We start from the raw sequence: 16,498 nt of genomic DNA, 5'->3' as shown, positions 1-16,498 counted from the left end.
CAATAAAATTGTTCTGGATTACTGTTCAACGGCTCAAAGTTTACCTTCTCTGTTTGGTATCCACCGTTTAAAACTTGACAGTCTTGTAGTTTGAAATGTCCCAAACGACGCTGATTCCACCAGCCTGGCTGGGTGGTCATTAAAGATAATTGAATTGAATTGATTGATTGAAGAACACCTCTCTCTCTCCGTCGTCACACAGGACCATGCTGCAGTACATCCTCGGCCTCATGGCCCTCTGGTACCTCTACCGCTGGATGCTGGAGACCAAGAGGGTGCCCAACAAGTCGGAGAAGTACGTCTACATCACCGGCTGCGACTCCGGCTTCGGGAACCTCCTGGCCAGACACCTGGACTCGCTGGGCTTCAACGTGGTGGCCGGCTGCTTCACGGAGAGGGGGGAGGACGGGCTGAGGAAGGCTTGCTCCCAGAGACTGACCACCGTCCACCTGGACGTCACGGACAAGGACAGCGTCCGCAAGGCCGCCGCCGCCATCAAGGCGCTGGTCGGGGACAAGGGTGAGTAAGAGGAGAAGAGATAGGATCAGATATGATGAGATAAGATCAGATCAGATCAGATAAGACTTTTTATTTATTTTTTTGAAATCTTTATTTCGAACATGTAAATAACTAAACAAAAGCAAAACATAACTCAATTTACATGTTCGAAAAGGAGTAGGAAGAAGTATACACTACTCAAATGAGTGTACTAATTTAAAATATTTCAAAACAAATATATATAATATATGATGAGATCAGATCAGATAAGATAACCACAGGTTAATCCCAGCCTGCCCCACCCCAATCACCCGCGCCGTGGATATCTCCAGATAAATCACATCCAACAGTGTTAGGGACCAGTTAATCACTGTGAGCTTCTCAGGCTCCTTCCACCTCAATGCTATTAGCTTCTTCGCTGCTGTGACGCCCGCTAGGACAACCCTTTTCAGTTGTACGGACGCGGGTAGTGTTGTTATATCGTTCAGGAGTAGCGTAACAGCTGTGAATGGGATAGTTAAGCCACACAGATCTGAAAGTTTATCCGTTATTGACCTCCAGAAGCGGGCCACTGGTGGGCAATCCCAATACATATGCATATAAGTGCCAGTGGCCTTTTGAGAGCACAAAGTGCACCGAGAGTCGGTTATCAGTCCCATAGCAAATAGCTTCCTAGGTGTAAGATAGGTCCTATGAATATAATTCAAATTCATTTGCTGGTGATTGGGGTTGCGGGAAGACAATGCCACATTTGCCCAAACATCATCCCAGTCTAACTCGGGGTCCAACTCCGGGATATCCACATGCCAGATTGTATCCAATGATACATTTTTATACGTGGATTGAATTAAGAGCGTATAAAAGTCTGAGACAAACCCTCTGGAGGTTGTCCTGTCCACTATGAGCCTGAGGAAGGGGTGTGGGTGCAAAGCTTGAGCCCACGGCACGCCATGCGCCCTCAGCGCTGACCTTAGTTGAAGGTAAAGAAAGAAGGACTCGCCGGGAAGATCATAAAATTCTCTTAAGTCCTGAAACGCACGGAGGCCGTTCTTATCATAAATATCCTCCAGAGTATGAACTCCCCTCCTTTGCCATTGAGGAATATTAACCGGCTTGTGCCCAACAAGTAATTGCTGGTTATTAAAAATTGGAGAGTCCAGGTGCCATGGGCATTTAACCCCACACGACTTCTGTACATTACGCCACGTTTGGATCACGTGAGTTATGATCGGTCCATACCTCAGTCGGCATTTCGAAATAGGGACAGTGGAGTACACCACATCCTGCAATCTTAGCGGTGAGACCGCAGCCGCTTCTAAGGAGCGCCAAGATACAGCATCTACAGGGTCTAGCCAGCACATCAGAGGTCTCAGTGAAAAGGACCAGAAATAAAGCTTAAAATCAGGGATTGCGAGGCCCCCATCTTGTTTCCTACATTGAGTAGTAGCTCTTTTGATTCTCGGGCGTTTGTTATTCCAGATAAACTTAGATACCATCGATTGTACCTTGCGCCAGTGGTCTATTGGAGGGTGCAGGGGGAGCATTGAGCTAACAAAATGTATCCTAGGCAGGACGTTCATTTTGATTATGGAAGCCCGGGCTTGTAAGGAGTTAGGAAGGGACGACCATCTGTCTTGATCCTGGTGTATTTTATCATAAGTACCCATGAACTGCCCTCCGGTACACCAACAATCCTGATGTTGTAGCGTCTCTCCCGGGACTGCATTTCCACAATTACCGACTGTAGTTTGGTAACTTCAGCCTGCCTAGCCAGCAGGGAGCTCTCCAGACACGCCAGCCTCTCGCCTTGTAGTGAGGCCTCCGTCGTTAGCGTGGCTAGTTCGTTAGCATTAGCCGTGGAGGCAGCATGTAGCGACTCCATCTTCTCTCTCAATGGATGGACCGCCAACCTAATTTCCTCTGTCATCTCTCGATGAAGGGTATCAAAAAATTCCGCCTGCACTTTTCTTTGTGTTTCAGCGAAGCGTACCTCAAAGTCTGCATGGAGTTTGGTCATGACCGAGAGAACAGCTTCGCTTATCTCACTGATACCGGGCGACGGCGAGGGTAGACCCGGTGGCAGTTTGCCGGCTGGAGTGCTCATGGATCTGGTCTCCACCACCGACATCGCAGAAAGTTGAAAAAAGTCGACGAAAGTAGTTGAAACTCGACGACTCAACAAGCAGACAAATAACAAATAAAAATAAAATAAAGACTAATGGGGAGAAAAGTGTATTTTGCACGATAGAAGGGAGCTCTCGTGAAACACGTCTCACTCCATGAACGCCTGGCTCCGCCTCAAGGAAATTCTTTTCTAATGTTTTCAGGCATGTTTTCAATAATAATGTCTCTATGAGGCCATATGCTAATTTGTCCAAATTTAAAATACATAAGTTCTATGCATGTATTAAAAACAAGTCATGCAGACTGCATGGATACTCCAAATCTTTGAGACAAATCTTGAAGTCCAAAGTTGTGTCTTAACCTACACAATGTCAAAAATAGGCCATTGGATTTTCCTAGTGACTTCATGTCTTTACGGCCCTTTGCATAAGGTGCATCACAGCCAGCAGGCACAAGAAAATCTAACAATAACATGAATCTAACATATGTGATCCCAGTGTAGTACTTAAAAAGCCCTTTGATATTTGTTTCTTTTTGGACAACACTTTGTACAGTACAGAATGTCTTTTTCTGAGCATCCTGTTCGAGAGTCTGTATTATCTGTTCCTTTTCAAGAAGCTGCCCTCTCAACCAGGTTATCGTCCTCTCCTTCTTCTCCAGCTCTGACTTCAATCTTGCACCTTCCACAGCAGTGCCCAATACTTCTAAAGGGCAAACCCCTGGAAACAGAAATATTACAATTATTGTTAGGGAGTTTCCACATATACATGACATCACAATAATAACATTTTGCTTTTATTCTACAGACAAGAAATCTCAAGAAGAAAACAGACCCGATTCCACACCAGAGGTGTGGAAATGTATCTGTGCACCAGCCATCTCCAGTGAAGCTTCCAGCGATCTACAAAGATCTGAATACTGCAGACACAAACCTGGTAGCACTGGAAGAACGCACTCGGCCCAGGCTCTGTCAAATGACTGGTTTGAAGAGCGGAGGTCACGACTGACTGCTTCAAACTTTGCGAAAGCGGTAAACAGAAAATCTGCCCCAACAACAAAATTTCTGGAGAGTGTTTTCCGGTTAACATCCATTTGTGCCCCGGCTTTGGAGTATGGGAAAAGGAATGAGGCAAAGGCCAAGGCCAAATATCTGGAGGTTTATCCCGCCAGACATTTTCACGAGTGTGGTCTTGTTGTCAATTCAGAGTTTGATTTTTTAGGAGCCACACCTGACGGGAAGTTGTGTGACAATGGCGAGAGTGGGATAGTCGAAGTGAAATGTCCTTATAAGGCAAGAAACTGTTTGATATTGGAGGCTTGCGACAAATTCCCAGATTTCTGTTTACACAAAGATGAGGGGGGCAGTATTTCATTGAAGAAGACGCACGACTATTATGTGCAAATACAAGGACAACTTATGGTGACAGGCTGCCAATTCTGTGAATTCATAGTTTTTACGCAGAAAGATATCTTTGTGGAAAGAATATTCCCAGACATACAATTTATGGAAAGATTACTGCACAGACTTGCTGCATTTTTTAAAGATCATGCTTCTCAGTTCCTAAAAGAAAGGTAGACCCTTACATTCTCCTTCATTCTGAGTAGCTGTGCACGTCTGTGTAGCTGTATAACTGAGCTCTGATTGGTGGTTGATGACATCCAGAGAGGGATTGATGTTCCTGTAAAGTATCAAAATCATAATCAAATAAATGCACTTTAATTAATAAATCCATGTTGTTCATTAATCATAACATTTGGTCTCAGTATTATTTATGTATTGTTGTTTGATTGTAACAAGAACTTGCAGTATCTTTGGTTCACAAATTAATACTAGATATGAGCATTTATAACAAATTATTAAATGACATCTGATTCACACATGCAAATGGTGTTTTTAGTTAGTGATTCACATCTTCACTAACGCATCACAATATTCAGACAACACCGCCTATAAGGACATTGACAATACCCAGTCTTCAGGACTTACAAGTTAGTATTTTCCTGCAGTAGTTCTTTTTTAGATGGGGGGTTGTCAGGATCAAGCAGGCGTCTTTTCCTTGGCAATGGACGCACCGACTTACATGTGGTCCCATCAGCTTTTATAGGGTCTGGATATTGCACAGTAGGTCCATCCCCGCCAACAAAATGCTATAAGGTGAGATAGGCATGACAGAGAAGAGAAAGTGGATCACAGATATTGTAAGGCATTCAGGTTACTCATGCTAGCTGATTGAAAACTGTATTAACAGATTGCAGAATGGGTACAATACAGTACAGCTCAATACACACAATAGTTAAGGGGATGCAGACCAGAGAAAGACTTTCGTCTTGTTTACATCAGGGTCCCCCATTTTCAATTCATAATGACATTTATGAGTTATGACATACACAACAGATATATAGCATGACATTTATGACATACAGATACAGTACTGTTACATTTGTGACATACAATATATGCAAATATACAGTACTGTTAAAAAGATATCCTAACAGAAAATATATACATACGACGGGGAGGAAACTGTACATTAGGAGTAAAATTATGAATTGGAAGTTGTCCAGTTGATTCTAACTTTTGTTGTTGTTAGAATCAACTGGACAACTTCCAATTCATAATTTCCAAGGGTGTTGACTAAGTAGCTGTAGCTATATGTAGTTTTCCTTCAGCTCATGAACTGATCGGAATGTTTTGGAGACTCTTTTTGGCGACGTTAGGTTAAACCATGCGTTAGCATTAGCTAGCTTAGCATTAGCAACATTGATTGAGGTCTGGAGAGGAGACATGATTAGCTGGCTACCTAACGATCGGCTAGCCATCTATCTATCTATCTATCTATCTATCTATCTATCTATCTATCTATCTATCTATCTATCTATCTATCTATCTATCTATCTATCTATCTATCTATCTATCTATCTATCTATCTATCTATCTATCTATCTATCTATCTATCTATCTATCTATCTATCTATCTATCTATCTATCTATCTATCTATACAGTATATATAAGATAACAAGTGATGACTTCTGTTTAACTCAAATGTTGAAGCATATATTACTGAAGTATATTTTTCGGGCTTACCGTCGAGCATACAGCCTTGTTCTTGTTGATCTTGTCCACATCCAGCTGTGTATGGGGCCGTCCACAAGCCTTAATCCACTTTAAACATTTTTCCAACTGTGTTTTAGGCTTTGGAAAATTTATAAAACGCGCTCCCTTTAGTCTTTCTGGATATCTCTGGTCATTATTGCACGTTCCCCAAGCACATCTAAGAACCATTTTCTCGACAACAATGCAGGACTGGCTGGCTATCTGTGAGACATCATGGCGGCTCTATTTCAAGGGGCGCGGCCTTAAGAAATCGGGCAATCTTATTGGTTATTATTCTCTGCGTGATTGACAGCGGGGAAAGGTCTATTGTACATCTCCGCTGAACCAAATGATCACACAGCTATAAACTCCATTTCCGCCTGTCTCTTAGCAATAAACAAATGGATGACGAACAACTTCCTAAAATTAAATGAGGGCAAAACTGAAATCCTACTAGTCGGTCCTATAACAAAAAGAGAAATGTTACAGAGCAATATGGGGCAACTGACTCCTTGGATCAAACCAGAAGTTACAAGTCTTGGTGTTATAATAGACTCGGACCTAAGCTTTAAATCACACATCAACAAGGTGACAAAAACATAATTTTTCCACCTTAGAAACATAGCTAAGGTACGGCCGTTTATAAATCAAAAAGACGCTGAAAAAACGGATCCATGCCTTTATCTCAAGCCGACTTGACTACTGTAATGCACTCCTCACTGGCATCCCAAAAAAAAAACACAGAACGACTCCAACTCATTCAAAACTCGGCAGCTAGGCTACTAACTAGAACCAAGAGGAGAGACCACATCAGTCCTGTATTAGCTACTGTAACCTACACTGGCTTCCGGTAACATTTAGAATTGATTTCAAGGTCCTCCTCCTTATATACAAAGCACTAAATGGAACAGGACCAAGCTACTGTACATTGCAAATTGTCTAGTCAACTATGTGCCTCCTAGAACACAGCCCATCATCTACTACATTTACATTTAGTCATTTAGCTGAATGCTTTTATCCAAAGCGACTTACAAGTTCTGTTATGGTTTGTAACCGACCCCAATCGCACAACACAAGACAGGTATGAGAGTAAGCCAAAACAGGGCAAATCTTTATTATAGAACAAAAGGCGGAACAGTCCCTTTATGGGAGAACACAAAAAACACTAGAGTCAAGGAAAACTGGAAAATGCGGCACTGTGCCTTTAAGAGGCGAACAGGCTAAGGGACTAGGGCTAAAGTACAGGGCCAGGGCTAAATGTCAAGGACCAGGACCAGGGGCACTGGAGAGGGGAACAGGGGAGAACACAAAAACACTAGAGTCAAGGAAATAAGGAAAATGCGGCACTGTGCCTTTAAGAGGCGAACCGGCTAAGGGACTAGGGCTAAGGGACAGGGCCAGGGCTAAATGTCAAGGACCAGGACCAGGGGCACTGGAGAGGGGAACAGGGGAGAACACAAAACACTAGAGTCAAGGAAAACTGGAAAATGCGGCACTGTGCCTTTAAGAGGCGAACAAGCTAAGGGACTAGAGCTAAAGGACAGGGCCAGGGCTAAATGTCAAGGACTAGGACCAGGGGCACTGGAGAGGGGAACAGGGGAGAACACAAAACACTAGAGTCAAGGAAATAAGGAAAATGTGGCACTGTGCCTTTAAGAGGCGAACAGGCTAAGGGACAGGGCTAAGTGTCAGGGACAAAGGCTAAGGGCCAGGGCTACGGGCCAGGGCTGCTTACAGGGATGAGGACAGGGTTCCGACGGCGGAGGCCTGGCAAGGGGACAGGGGCCCGACGGCGGGGGCCGGGCACGGAAACAGGGGCCCGACAGCGGAGGCCGGGCACGGAGGCAGGGGCCCGACGGCGGGGGCCGGGCACGGAGACAGGGGCCCGACGGCAGAGGCCTGTCACGGGGACAGGGGCCCGACGGCGGAGGCCTGGTACGGAGACAGGGGCCCGACAGCGGAGGCCGGGGGGAAGAGGCGCCATCCTCCCGTGGAAATAGGGAGCGATGACGCGCCGGCTTGATGTCTGGAGTGGGAACACTGGCAACCTCCCGTAGAGAATTAAAGAGCGAAGGCGGTGTCCCACTCCAGGCACGGAGATCCTCTTCCTCCTCCTCGGGGGGGCCGGGCACGGAGACTTGACTTGACTTGACTTGAGACAGGGGCCCGACAGCGGAGGCCGGGGGGAAGAGGCGCCATCCTCCCGTAGAGAATTAGGGAGCGATGACGCGCCGGCTTGACGTCTGGAGTGGGAACACTGGCAACCTCCCGTAGAGAATTAAAGAGCAAAGGCGGTGTCCCACTCCAGGCACGGAGATCCTCTTCCTCCTCCTCGGGGGGGCCGGGCACGGAGACTTGACTTGACTTGACTTGAGACAGGGGCCCGACAGCGGAGGCCGGGGGGAAGAGGCGCCATCCTCCCGTAGAGAATTAGGGAGCGATGACGCGCCGGCTTGACGTCTGGAGTGGGAACACTGGCAACCTCCTGTAGAGAATTAGAGAGCGAAGGCGGTGTCCCACTCCAGGCACGGAGATCCTCTTCCTCCTCCTCGGGGGGGGCCGGGCACGGAGACTTGACTTGACTTGACTTGAGACAGGGGCCCGACAGCGGAGGCCGGGGGGAAGAGACGCCATCCTCTCGTGGAAATAGGGAGCGATGGCGCGCCGGCTTGACGTCTGGAGTGGGAACACTGGCAACCTCCCGTAGAGAATTAGAGAGCGAAGGCAGTGTCCCACTCCAGGCACGGAGATCCTCTTCCTCCTCCTCGGGGGGGCCGGGCACGGAGACTTGACTTGACTTGACTTGAGACAGGGGCCCGACAGCGGAGGCCGGGGGGAAGAGGCGCCATCCTCCCGTAGAGAATTAGGGAGCGATGACGCGCCGGCTTGACGTCTGGAGTGGGAACACTGGCAACCTCCCATAGAGAATTAGAGAGCGAAGGCGGTGTCCCACTCCAGGCATGGAGATCCTCTTCCTCCTCCTCTTTGGGGGGGGGGGGGGCCGGGCACGGAGACTTGACTTGACTTGACTTGAGACAGGGGCCCGACAGCGGAGGCCGGGGGGAAGAGGCGCCATCCTCCCGTAGAGAATTAGGGAGCGATGACGCGCCGGCTTGACGTCTGGAGTGGGAACACTGGCAACCTCCCGTAGAGAATTAGAGAGCGAAGGCGATGTCCCACTCCAGGCACGGAGATCCTCTTCCTCCTCCTCGGGGGAGGGGGGCCGGGCACAGAGACTTGACTTGACTTGACTTGAGACAGGGGCCCGACAGCGGAGGCCGGGGGGAAGAGGCGCCATCCTCCCGTAGAGAATTAGGGAGCGATGACGCGCCGGCTTGACGTCTGGAGTGGGAACACTGGCAACCTCCCGTAGAGAATTAGAGAGCGAAGGCGATGTCCCACTCCAGGCACGGAGATCCTCTTCCTCCTCCTCGGGGGGGGGGGGGGGGGGCCGGGCAACGCAGAACAAAGGGGTCCCAGGGGACCGGGGCGAAGAGATGCCATCCTCCCGTGGAAAATAGGGAGCGATGACGCGCCGGCTTGACGTCTGGAGTGGGAACACTGGAAAACCTCCCGTAGAGAATTAGAGAGCGAAGACGGTGTCCCACTCCAGGCAAACGGCGACAGTAGGTGATGGCTGGCACGTCGTCTCACGCCGGAGACGCGGCAGGTGATGGTAACGTACAGGATGGTAACGTACAGAACTCCATGAACACAGAGTGAACACAGATACAGAACGACCCGACCCGGACTGGAAGGGAGGTCCAGGTATATAAAGCCCTCTGGGGCGCTAATCATAAACTATGACAGCTGCGTGAAGGTAGTCCAAGGGGGGTCCTACTAATCACCCCAAAGTACCAGAAAATACCAGAAAATACCCCAAAATACCCCAAAGTATACCCCAAAATACCAGAAACTACCCCAAAATACCCCAAAATACCAGAAAATACCATAAAATACCAGAAACTACCCCAAAATACCCAAAAGTATACCCCAAAATACCAGAAACTACCCCAAAATACCCCAAAGTATACCCCAAAATACCAGAAACTACCCCAAAATACCCCAAAATACCAGAAACTACCAGAAACTACCCCAAAGTATACCACAAAATAACTACCCCAAAATACCCCAAAATACCAGAAAATACCAGAAACTACCCCAAAATATACCCCAAAATACCAGAAACTACCCCAAAATACCCCAAAATACCAGAAAATACCAGAAACTACCCTAAAAAATACCCCAAAGTATACCCCAAAATACCAGAAACTACCCCAAGATATCCCAAAATACCAGAAAATACCAGAAAATACCAGAAACTACCCCAAAATACCCCAAAGTATACCCCAAAATACCAGAAACTACCCCAAAATACCCCAAAATAACAGAAAACACCAGAAAATACCAGAAACTACCCCAAAATACCCCAATGTATACCCCAAAATACCAGAAACTACCCCAAAATAACCTGAAATACCCCAAAGTATACCCCAAAGTACCAGAAAATACCAGAAAATACCCCAAAATACCCCAAAGTACCCCAAAATACCCCAAAGTATACCCCAAAGTACCAGAAAATACCCCCAAAATACCCCAAAGTATACCCCAAAGTACCAGAAAATACCAGAAAATACCAGAAAATACCCCAAAATACCCCAAAGTACCCCAAATAGTGTGTAATAGTGTAATAGTGTAATAGTGTAATAGTGTGTAATAGTGTAATAGTGTGTAATAGTGTGTAATAGTGTAATAGTGTGTAATAGTGTGTAATAGTGTAATAGTGTAATAGTGTGTAATAGTGTAATAGTGTGTAATAGTGTAATAGTGTAATAGTGTGTAATAGTGTAATAGTGTGTAATAGTGTGTAATAGTGTAATAGAGTGCTAGTGTAATAGTGTAATAGTGTGTAATAGTGTAATAGTGTAATAGTGTAATAGTGTGTAATAGTGTAATAGTGTGTAATAGTGTAATAGTGTAATAGTGTGTAATAGTGTGCGTGTGTGTGTGTGCGTGTGCGTGTGCGTGTGTGTGTGTGCGCGCGTGTGCGTGTGTGTGTGTGTGTGTGTCTCCACATTATGGCTGTAGTGACTGAGGCACTCAGTACTCAGGCTGCATCCAGGAAGGGATTAACACAGTAAAGGTTTAGTGAGACAAAGAGACATAAAAAACGTAGAGGGCTCAGGAGGTAGAGCCGAGCGCTCGTCTGGTTAATCAGAAGATTCCCGGTTCGATTCCGGCTCCTCTCTCTCTTCCTCTCTCTCCCCCTTCTCTCTCTTCATCTCCATCTATCCCCCTTCTCTCTCTCCATCTCCCTCTCTCCCCATTCTCTCTCTCTCCATCCCCCCCCTCTCTCTCTCTCTCTATCCATCTTTCTCTCTCCCTCCCTCCCTCTCTCTCCCTTCTTCTCTCTCTCTCTCCCCGTTCTCTCTCTCCCCCTTCTCTCTCGCCATCTCCCTCTATCCCCCTTCTCTCTCTCCATTTCCCTCTATCCCCCTTCTCTCTCCATCTCCCTCTATCCCCCTTCTCTCTCTCCATCTCCCCCCTCTCTCTCTCTCTCTCTCTCTCTCTCTCTCTCTCTCTCTCTCTCTCTCTCTCTCTCTCTCTCTCTCTCTCTCTCTCTCTCTCTCTCCCCCTCTCTCTGCCCCCCTGGTTGGTTTCCCTTGTTCCACAGCTCCTCCATCAAGATGCCATACAAGTTGGAATCCATCTTGAGTGCTAGAGACCCAGACACACACACACACATACACACACGCACATGCGCACACACACACACACACACGCACACTATTACACACTATTACACTATTACACTATTACACACTATTACACTATTACACTATTACACACTATTACACTATTACACTATTACACACTATTACACTATTACACACTATTACACTATCACACTATTACACACTATTACACTATTACACTAGCACACTATTGCACAATATTACACTATTACACTATTACACACTATTACACTATTACACACTATTACTACTATTACACTATTACACTATTACACACTATTACTACTATCACACTATTACACTATTACACACTATTACACTATTACACTAGCACACTATTACACTATTACACACTATTACACACTATTACACTATTACACACTATTACACTATTACACTATTACACACTATTACACTATTACACACTATTACACTATTACACTATTACACACTATTACAAAAAATTACACTATTACACTATTACACACTATTACACTATTACACACTATTACACTATTACACACTATTACACTATTACACTATTACACACTATTACACTATTACACTATTACACACTATTACACTATTACACACTATTACACTATCACACACTATTACACTATTACACACTATTACACTATTACACTATTACACACTATTACACTATTACACTATTACACACTATTACACACTATTACACACTATTACACTATTACACTAGCACACTATTACACGTTTACACACTATTACACACTATTACACTATTACACACTATTACACACTATTACACTATTACACTATTACACACTATTACACTATTACACACTATTACACTATTACACACTATCACACTATTACACTATTACACACTATTACACTATTACACACTATTACTACTATTACACTATTACACTATTACACACTATTTGGGGTACTTTGGGGTATTTTGGGGTATTTTCTGGTATTTTCTGGTACTTTTGGGTATACTTTGGGGTATTTTGGGGTATTTTCTGGTACTTTGGGGTATACTTTGGGGTATTTTGGGGTACTTTGGGGTATTTTGGGGTATTTTCTGGTATTTTCTGGTACTTTGGGGTATACTTTGGGATATTTTAGGGTATTTTGGGGTAGTTTCTGGTATTTTGGGGTATACTTTGGGGTATTTTGGGGTAGTTTCTGGTTTTTTCTGGTATTTTGGGGTATTTTGGGGTATACTTTGGGGTATTTTGGGGTAGTTTCTGGTAGTTTCTGGTATTTTCTGGTATTTTGGGGTATTTTGGGGTAGTTTCTGGTATTTTGGGGTATACTTTGGGGTAGTTTGGGGTAGTTTCTGGTATTTTTTGGTATTATCTGGTATTTTGGGGTATTTTGGGGTAGTTTCTGTTATTTTGGGGTATACTTTGGGGTATTTTGGGGTAGTTTCTGGTATTGTCTGGTATTTTCTGGTATTTTGGGGGTATTTTGGGGTAGTTTCTGGTATTTTGGGGTATACTTTGGGGTATTTTGGGGTAGTTTCTGGTATTTTCTGGTATTTTGGGGTATTTTGGGGTAGTTTCTGGTATTTTGGGGTATACTTTGGGGTATTTTGGGGTAGTTTCTGGTATTTTCTGGTATTTTCTGGTACTTTGGGGTGATTAGTAGGACCCTCCAAGGGTCGGGGCTGGTGAAGAGTAGAGGAGAGTAAATCATCGCAAGGGTGGGGGCTGGTGAGGGAGAGTAGACAGGGAAAAGTTCAGGGAACAGGCGAATCCTCACAGTACCTCCCCCTCCACTACCATGACGGGGCAGAACACTAACATGACGGTCAGAACACTAACATGACGGGGCAGAACACCAACATGACGGGGCAGAACACTAACATGACGGTCAGAACACTAACATGACGGGGCAGAACACTAACATGACGGGGCAGAACACTAACGGAATCAGACAGCGGGGCAGGGGACAAGACAAGGCAACAAACAAAAAAAAACTGGGCCATGCTAGCAGGGGAAGCTACACCTAAAGTGGGGCTAGCAGAGGGACTGGGTAGCTGCCAGAGCATTGCTAGCTACAGGGCCTATGCTAGCTGTACTGCTACATTAGCATAGAGGCTGCGCTAGCTGCCGGAGCTAGGCTAGCAGACAGGGCTGGACTAGCAAAGGAGAACAAGCTAGCTGGAAGGACAGTCCTAGCTGTGGGGAACAGGGTAGCCAACAGGGGAGCTAACGAGGCTAACAGGGGAGCTAACAGGGGAGTCAACAGGGGAACTAACAGGGGAACTAACAGGGGAACTAGAGGGAGCTAGAGGGAACTAGAGGGAGCTAGAGTGGGTTAGAGGGAACTAGAGGGAACTAACAGGGGCTAACTCACATACACTGTCTGTGCTGGCTGGGGTCGTCGACTGGTCGGGTCGTACTGTTATGGTTTGTAACCGACCCCAATCGCACAACACAAGACAGGTATGAGAATAAGCCAAAACAGGGCAAATCTTTATTATAGAACAAAAGGCGGAACAGTCCCTTTATGGGAGAACACAAAAAACACTAGAGTCAAGGAAAACTGGAAAATGCGGCACTGTGCCTTTAAGAGGCGAACAGGCTAAGGGACTCGGGCTAAAGGACAGGGCCAGGGCTAAATGTCAAGGACCAGGACCAGGGGCACTGGAGAGGGGAACAGGGGAGAACACAAAAACACTAGAGTCAAGGAAATAAGGAAAATGCGGCACTGTGCCTTTAAGAGGCGAACCGGCTAAGGGACTAGGGCTAAGGGACAGGGCCAGGGCTAAATGTCAAGGACCAGGACCAGGGGCACTGGAGAGGGGAACAGGGGAGAACACAAAACACTAGAGTAAAGGAAAACTGGAAAATGCGGCACTGTGCCTTTAAGAGGCGAACAGGCTAAGGGACTAGGGCTAAAGGACAGGGCCAGGGCTAAATGTCAAGGACTAGGACCAGGGGCACTGGAGAGGGGAACAGGGGAGAACACAAAACACTAGAGTCAAGGAAATAAGGAAAATGCGGCACTGTGCCTTTAAGAGGCGAACAGGCTAAGGGACAGGGCTAAGTGTCAGGGACAAAGGCTAAGGGCCAGGGCTACGGGCCAGGGCTGCTTACAGGGATGAGGACAGGGTTCCGACGGCGGAGGCCGGGCACGGAGGCAGGGGCCCGACGGCGGAGGCCTGTCACGGGGACAGGGGCCCGACGGCGGAGGCCTGGTACGGAGACAGGGGCCCGACAGCGGGGGCCGGGCACGGAGACAGGGCCCGACGGCGGAGGCCTGTCACGGGGACAGGGGCCCGACGGCGGAGGCCTGGTACGGAGACAGGGGCCCGACAGCGGAGGCCGGGGGGAAGAGGCGCCATTCTCCCGTGGAAATAGGGAGCGATGACGCGCCGGCTTGACGTCTGGAGTGGGAACACTGTCAACCTCCCGTAGAGAATTAGAGAGCGAAGGCGGTGTCCCACTCCAGGCACGGAGATCCTCTTCCTCCTCCTCGGGGGGGCCGGGCACGGAGACTTGACTTGACTTGAGACAGGGGCCCGACAGTGGAGGCCGGGGGGAAGAGGCGCCATTCTCCCGTAGAGAATTAGGGAGCGATGACGCGCCGGCTTGACGTCTGGAGTGGGAACACTGGCAACCTCCCGTAGAGAATTAGAGAGCGAAGGCGGTGTCCCACTCCAGGCACGGAGATCCTCTTCCTACTCCTTGAGGGGGCCGGGCACGGAGACTTGACTTGACTTGAGACAGGGGCCCGACAGCGGAGGCCGGGGAGAAGAGGCGCCATCCTCCCGTAGAGAATTAGGGAGTGATGACGCGCCGGCTTGACGTCTGGAGTGGGAACACTGGCAACCTCCCGTAGAGAATTAGAGAGCGAAGGCGGTGTCCCACTCCAGGCACGGAGATCCTCTTCCTCCTCCTCGGGGGGGGGGGGCCGGGCACGGAGACTTGACTTGACTTGAGACAGGGGCCCGACAGCGGAGGCCGGGGGGAAGAGGCGCCATCCTCCCGTAGAGAATTAGGGAGCGATGACGCGCCGGCTTGACGTCTGGAGTGGGAACACTGGAAAACCTCCCGTAGAGAATTAGAGAGTGAAGACGGTGTCCCACTCCAGGCAAACGGCGACAGGTGGTGATGGCTGGCACGTCGTCTCACGCCGGAGACGTGGCAGGTGATGGTAACGTACAGGATGGTAACGTATAGAACTCCATGAACACAGAGTGAACACAGATACAGAACGACCCGACCCGGACTGGAAGGGAGGTCCAGGTATATAAAGCCCTCTGGGGCGCTAATCATAAACTATGACAGCTGCGTGAAGGTAGTCCAAGGGGGGTCCTACTAATCACCCCAAAGTACCAGAAAATACCAGAAAATACCCCAAAATACCCCAAAGTATACCCCAAAATACCAGAAACTACCCCAAAATACCCCAAAATACCAGAAAATACCAGAAAATACCAGAAACTACCCCAAAATACCCCAAAGTATACCCCAAAATACCAGAAACTACCCCCAAATACCCCAAAGTATACCCCAAAATACCAGAAACTACCCCAAAATACCCCAAAATACCAGAAAATACCAGAAAATACCAGAAACTACCCCAAAGTATACCCCAAAATACCAGAAACTACCCCAAAATACCCCAAATTACCAGAAAATACCAGAAACTACCCCAAAATATACCCCAAAATACCAGAAACTACCCCAAAATACCCCAAAATACCCCAAAGTATACCCCAAAATACCAGAAACTACCCCAAAATACCCCAAAGTATACCCCAAAATACCAGAAACTACCCCAAAATACCAGAAAATACCAGAAACTACCCTAAAAAATACCCCAAAGTATACCCCAAAATACCAGAAACTACCCCAAAATATCCCAAAATACCAGAAAATACCAGAAAATACCAGAAACTACCCCAAAATACCCCAAAGTATACCCCAAAATACCAGAAACTACCCCAAAATACCCCAAAATAACAGAAAATACCAGAAAATACCAGAAACTACCCCAAAATACCCCAATGTATACCTCAAA

The 16,498-nt window shown here is 47.0% G+C and overlaps 1 protein-coding gene across 1 annotated transcript in view; it reads left to right on the top strand.

Moving 5' to 3' along the window:
• Positions 1-206: 206 nt before the first annotated feature.
• The window catches only part of LOC311228453 (retinol dehydrogenase 7-like), a gene marked incomplete at both ends in the record, with an annotated part of 217,004 nt that continues 200,712 nt past the window's right edge, over positions 207-16,498 (top strand). The window contains one exon of the mRNA XM_084314360.1: positions 207-519. Coding sequence (XP_084170486.1) covers positions 207-519 — 313 coding nt within the window. The remainder of the gene's footprint in view (positions 520-16,498) is intronic.

Source organism: Notolepis coatsorum, assembly GCF_963971535.1.
Source record: "Notolepis coatsorum genome assembly, chromosome: 5".
In the NCBI taxonomy this organism is placed as follows: Eukaryota; Metazoa; Chordata; class Actinopteri; order Aulopiformes; family Paralepididae; genus Notolepis; species Notolepis coatsorum.
This window is presented reverse-complemented; position numbering and strand designations above follow the sequence as displayed.